Source organism: Capsicum annuum, chromosome 2, assembly GCF_002878395.1.
Source record: "Capsicum annuum cultivar UCD-10X-F1 chromosome 2, UCD10Xv1.1, whole genome shotgun sequence".
Taxonomy (NCBI): Eukaryota; Viridiplantae; Streptophyta; class Magnoliopsida; order Solanales; family Solanaceae; genus Capsicum; species Capsicum annuum.
The window spans coordinates 48372828-48378609 of NC_061112.1; the positions used below are offsets into that span (position 1 = coordinate 48372828).

The window sequence follows — 5782 nt, forward strand, 5'->3', positions numbered from 1 at the left end:
CCACCCACTTAAATGCCAAGGGTAATTTAGTCTTTGTCCCTCCTTTCTAAGTGACTATATAAGCCATGTAATAGGGCTAGTCTTGCTTTAATTCATTTTTATTATTCAATAAACAATGACTTGTAAATTTTTGACTTCTCTTTCTCATCATTTGGAGAGGCCAAAACCAAATTCTCACTAGTAGAGTGATACTAGTGTTGTATCTTGGCTAGAAACTAGGTTTTTGAGGTTCTTTGAGTTCCTCTTGGTCCAAGTAAGAACTTGGTATTGATATTTATTAGTCTTAGGGTCTTTTCTCTTGTTAGGGTTCTTAGATTAATGAATATTGTGTGTCAAGTTTCTATCTCTTTCTTTCTAAATCTTGTTAACATTGTGTTGTTGAATATAAAAGTCTAGTGAAGTCGTGTGGGCTCTTTCGATTCACTTGCAATATTGTCTTTGTTGTTCTTGTTGTTAAACTCACTTTTCTAGTTCAAACAAGTGTTGCAAGCCTAGTGAAGCCGTGTGTGGCCATTTTCGATTCACTAGCACTTTGTTGTTCATCTTGTTGTTTTTGTGTTGGTTGGAATCTCTTGATACACACTTAGCATTGTATCACTATGCCAAAATTCGAGTTGGGTTCGAAAGATAAACAGTTATTGCTCAACAAATCAAAATGTAATTTCACAACACCAAAAAGAGTGATAGTGAGACCATTGAATCTGTGTGAAAAAACTGAAATCCACAGTCAATTCACCAACAAAATACAATCTCATCAAAGTTTAAATTTTCATAAATCAAATTTCAAAAATCTAAGTTTAGAATAAAAAAAAAAAAGTTGAACAAGAAAGAATAAGGAAGGGGGAGGAGAGTTAATAAAGCTCAATTTGGTGGTGGGAAAGTGGGTGGGGTGGGATGAGAAGATGAAGAATGGTGGTGGGGTAGTGTGGGGGTAGGGGCGCTGAAAAAAATGAAGAATGATGGTGGAGATAGTGGGTGGGGAGGAGGGGGTGCACTGGAGAAAATGAAAAATGGTGCGTAGTGTGGGGGTGCTGAAGAATGGTGATGAGGAAGGGGGGGGGGGGGGGGGGGGAGAGAGAGAAAGGAGGGGGGGGGGGAGGGGGGGGGGGGGGCTGGAGAACAAATAGAATAAATAAGGTTAGAAATATTTTTTTTAATATATATATATATATATAATTGATTTGAAAATTATTTAAAAAATTTATTGATGTGGCTATGATGTGGCTATGACGTGGCTTTGACGTGGCTCTGACATGGCGCGAGTGTATTAAACTCTTCGTAGTGAAAGTGGTATAATACTTTTGGGGTGGTATAAAATTCAGTTCAAAGTTCTTAAAGGGGATATATAATTGTCCGATTAGTTTAGGGTCTAAAGTAAGTTTTGGCTACAGGTTTGGGGGGGTTTGATGTATTTTCTCAATTTATATTGAAGATTGTGTGCATTAGTCAAGAAATTATTCAAATGACTATTATTTTATTGATATCTATTAATTTTCAGGAATACTTATATTTAAATCATTAATGAGGCAACAATACTTATATGTTTATCAGAGAGATTTTATTACGGGATACGATCGAAGGGTTCATAAAATTCAAAACTTGAGAAGTAAGGGAATATCGATGGCCTTTGTTGAACAGAGAGCGAACGACGGCAAGTGACTTTGGCCTTTACTTCGGCTACTACTAAGGGGGTTGGGGTTTGACAAAAAAAGACCAGAACTTCGTTCAATGTATTCTATAATGTTGTTGGGGTAAATTTTATAAATAGTAGAAGTTTAAAAAATAATTAAAGATAAAAATAATTATATGCTGGTACATAATCTAGATGTGAGAGGTTGAATATAATTGGTACGAGGAGAAGTAGGCCAAAGAAATATTGTCAGAACTTCTTTAAAGAAATGTTATAGTAATGTTTCTAACATTGTTTACAACATACATGTATATGTACAAATATTAGCCTTTTTTAAAACCTTTATGATTAACACAAACTACACGTAAAAAGAAACTCAAAAGATGATTAAGGAGGTTGCACGGAACAACTAATTAAATAACTAAGTTTAGTATAATAAAAAAAAAAAAAAAAAAAAAAATAAAATTTGATAAAAAAAAAAAAATAGAATAACTAATTACTAAGTATTAATTTATGATTCGACCAAAAAAAAAAAATAGAATAACTAATTACTAAGTATTAATTTATAATTCGACTTTATATTCTCTTTTAAAACTTTGTTGCTGATTTAAACAAAAGTAATTTGAAGCTAATTTATGCGGTATGATTTTATATAACTTTAATTTTTATAGCTCAATTATTAATTGACATTATACACACGTGCAAAGCACGTATACTTGGACTAGTTTAGTAAAATACATCTATAAAAGAATTTATGTCAAATCAGCAAAGGGTAAATTAATATGAAATGGGGGAGAAGAGAGTAAAGAATGTTAAAATTTTTTAGCAAGAGACAAGTTAATTATTTTCAATATTTTTCATATACCTCATAGATTAAAAAAGCATAAAAGAAACATAATAGTTGTCAATGAAGAAATCAACTTGCAGCTTAAGTTTTACTACTACTTTCTTTGCTTCTCTTCATTCTTCTTTTTACTTTATATGAATCAATGCGTCAATGATTCTATCTATACAAACTTTTTCCCGTTCTTTTTTGTTTCCACTCTTTACTTTTCCTTGTGAAACTCAAAAACCATCAACTTGATGGACAAAAATTTGAAGAAGAAGAAATACATAGATAAACCACCTCTGGAAAACGCCTACATCTAATGGCTTAAGCTAAATATATACCACAAAAAAGTCCAGAGGTTAATCTACCAAAAAGATGTAACTTTTACCCATCAAAGTATAAGCCCCCAACTATGCATTATCTGCTTTCAAATACATTGCACCCTCAGGCCAAGCCAATTGCACGAAGTTCATGCAGGAAATCCCAGTATTTATTTAACATATGATCACTCGGCTCTACTTGATCCCACTTGCCTGTACAAAATATTGCATATGCATCAGCTGCATACCTGGAAAGAAAAGAATTTAAATCAGTTTGCACACCTGGAAAGCAAAAGATTTATCAAGTCAGTTTCTCCGAGCTAAAATATATTTAGGCACAAAAGGTAGTTTCCCTTACTTGCCAATACCATGCAGCTGTGTGACATGAGTCCAACTTTTTCCAAGATATTCCTGGGAGAGTTGTGGAATAGACAGTGACCTCTTCGTATACAATCCCAAAGGCCGTATCAACTTTTCAATATCCTCTGGAGCAACCTCTGTAGCAGCCACTGCATTTGGACACATAGTGAAGAAGTCCTCTACCACTCTCCTAACCTACATGCATGTGCTCGCTGTTAGTATGTGATCTCATAAGTAGAATAATAAAGTCATTACACGAAAATGAAGACGCGAATAGCTATGTGGCTCTCATTGCTTCACTTCTGATCAACAATCAATGGGGAGAGGCGGCAAAATTGGCTGCGGCTTACATATTGTTCATTAAAATAGGTCCACCAGTACTTTTAAGCTAATGCAAAGCAATAAATTAGTTGATACTTTGACACATGAATTTATCAGTTAACTCCCTGTATATCACCTTTATTGAGAACGGAAAAATCTGCTATACATCACTTGAAGGTCAAAAATTTGTTTCCTAATTGCCCATGGGATACTGCTGCTTAATATGCAGGAAACTTGATCTAGCCACATAAACCAAATATCTCAAGAATCATAAGTTTGTTGACTACTTACAGAAGGAAACAGTGGCAACAATTACCTGCAAGCCAGTGGTGCAATTTAGAAGAATGCAAATAACCAACACCCTCCAAGGATCATGAGCATGCTTTTCTTGGAGGAGATTAAAAGGGGATCGTGGAGGTACCCACGTGTTATCTTCAGTCCTCCTTAAATAAGCCTCAGCTCTTTTCTGGGAAGCAGTAAGACAAGGTTTCCGCACTTTTGAACCTTTTTCACTCTTCTTCTTTTCACGTTGTGCACTCTGAAAGTAGGGAGAAACCTTTCTTTCTTTGAGACAGTTCTTCTTCAAAGGCTTTGGTCTATCCTTCCCTACATTTATTTCTTCTCCCACTGTTGAGTTAGCAAAGTAACGGGAAACCACTCGACCTTTGGTTCGTGATTTTTTGTCACTTTTTCTGTTTCCTTTCGTGACACGTGCTACGGACCTTCCCTTTTTCATTTCAGTTTCTCCATTCTTTGAGTTCACAAAGTAAGGGGAAACCACTCGATCTTTGGTTCGTGAAGTTTTGTCACGTTTTCTGTTTCCTTTCGTCACACATGCTACAGATCTTCCTTTTTCCATTTCAGTTTCTCCATTCCTTGAGTTCACAAAGTAAGGAGAAACTGCTCGTGCTTTCTGTTCAACCATCTTTTCATCGATCCAATTCTGAGATAAGCAAGGTTCAAACACAGTTTTACTAGCTTTAGGTCCACAGCCTCCTTCCCCAGAATGTGATAAATGACCATCATTTCCAATCATAGAGCCCGCTTCTGAAGAGTTTTGCATTGTTTTCGACCTTAGAGAGGAAGGGCTGCAACCTTGTGACTTGAGGACAATCTTCTCATCTTCAGTTCCTCTTTTACCAGAACTAAAGTTTCCACATTTATATGCAAACTGTGAAAATAGATCATCAATACTACTGGCCACTGCATTATCGCCATGATTAATCGAAATTGAAGCAATAGCAGTACATCCCTCATCTAAATCACAAGATTGTTTATTATCCATCTCATTAATATCATCAAATTTAATATCAGGAGGACCAATCCGCACTGGTTTGGCATCCATTTCCCTTTTATCATTTCCAGATTTCTCATCATCACCACGTTTAGCATTTTTCTTTCTCTTCTTTTTGTTACTCTTCTGATACATTTCCACTGTATCCATGCACTCACTCTTAATAGGCCCCGCATACAAATCAGAAATAGCTTCAACGGATTTACTGCTTCCAGTCTCCTCACAGTCAGCTACCTTCGTAAAAGATGGAGAAGATTTTACAATCTTTACTTCCTCTGCATGATATTTCTTCCTTTTCTTCTTTCCTTTGTTATCTTGCTTCCCAACCATACATACATCCTGCCTATCATCACTGAATTTTGCTACAATAGAAACATTATCACAACTCTGAGCTGGCATCGACCTTGATGAACGTGCCCCATTTGTCTGGACATCATCTGATTCTGGAAGAAATCTAGAATTGACACTGTGATTGGCATGTTTACCAGTGTCGAATATGTCCCTTAACAGATTATAACGCAAAGGCCCTTTGTTTCTAAACAATTTCTTACCACCATGGATCTGTCAAACAAGAAGATTTATTAAAGTTTTTTAAAAAAAAAAAAAAACTTAACCATTGTACAAATTAAATAATTAGCAGGTTTAACAAACTAACCCAGTAAATATGTTCCCACACCTCGTCGCTACAAGTTACTTTGTTGTTATTTCGGTTCCATTCATAACCATTGACTTGTAAAAGATTCGTGAACTGCTTTGTCTCATCTCCATATTTTTTATATAATGTTTGCACTTGGGTAACACTAGTTTGTTTGCTTGTTCGATGATATAATTTTTGAACAATTTCTTCCCAGTCTAGTTGGTTAAACTCTTTCTTATGAATCACCAATTCTTCATAGAAGATTCCGATGAGGAACTCCTTCCATTGCCTCTTCGGCCTGCGGTGTGAACTCGACATCCTTGTACGTATCTAATAACACAAGCAATAATCGAGGGATGTTCATTACTCCAACCAACACAAATGTAAATAA

The 5782-nt window shown here is 35.6% G+C and overlaps 1 protein-coding gene across 1 annotated transcript; it reads right to left on the bottom strand.

Annotated features, from left to right (window-relative positions):
- Positions 1-2531: 2531 nt before the first annotated feature.
- LOC107857602 (methyl-CpG-binding domain protein 4-like protein) lies at positions 2532-5782 on the bottom strand. Its single transcript, XM_047406271.1, has 4 exons — positions 5410-5782; positions 3777-5315; positions 3138-3334; positions 2532-3027 (listed from the first exon to the last, which is right to left on the bottom strand). Exons 1-4 carry the CDS (start codon positions 5707-5709, stop codon positions 2904-2906), a joined length of 2160 nt encoding a protein of 719 aa, XP_047262227.1. The 5' UTR covers positions 5710-5782; the 3' UTR covers positions 2532-2903.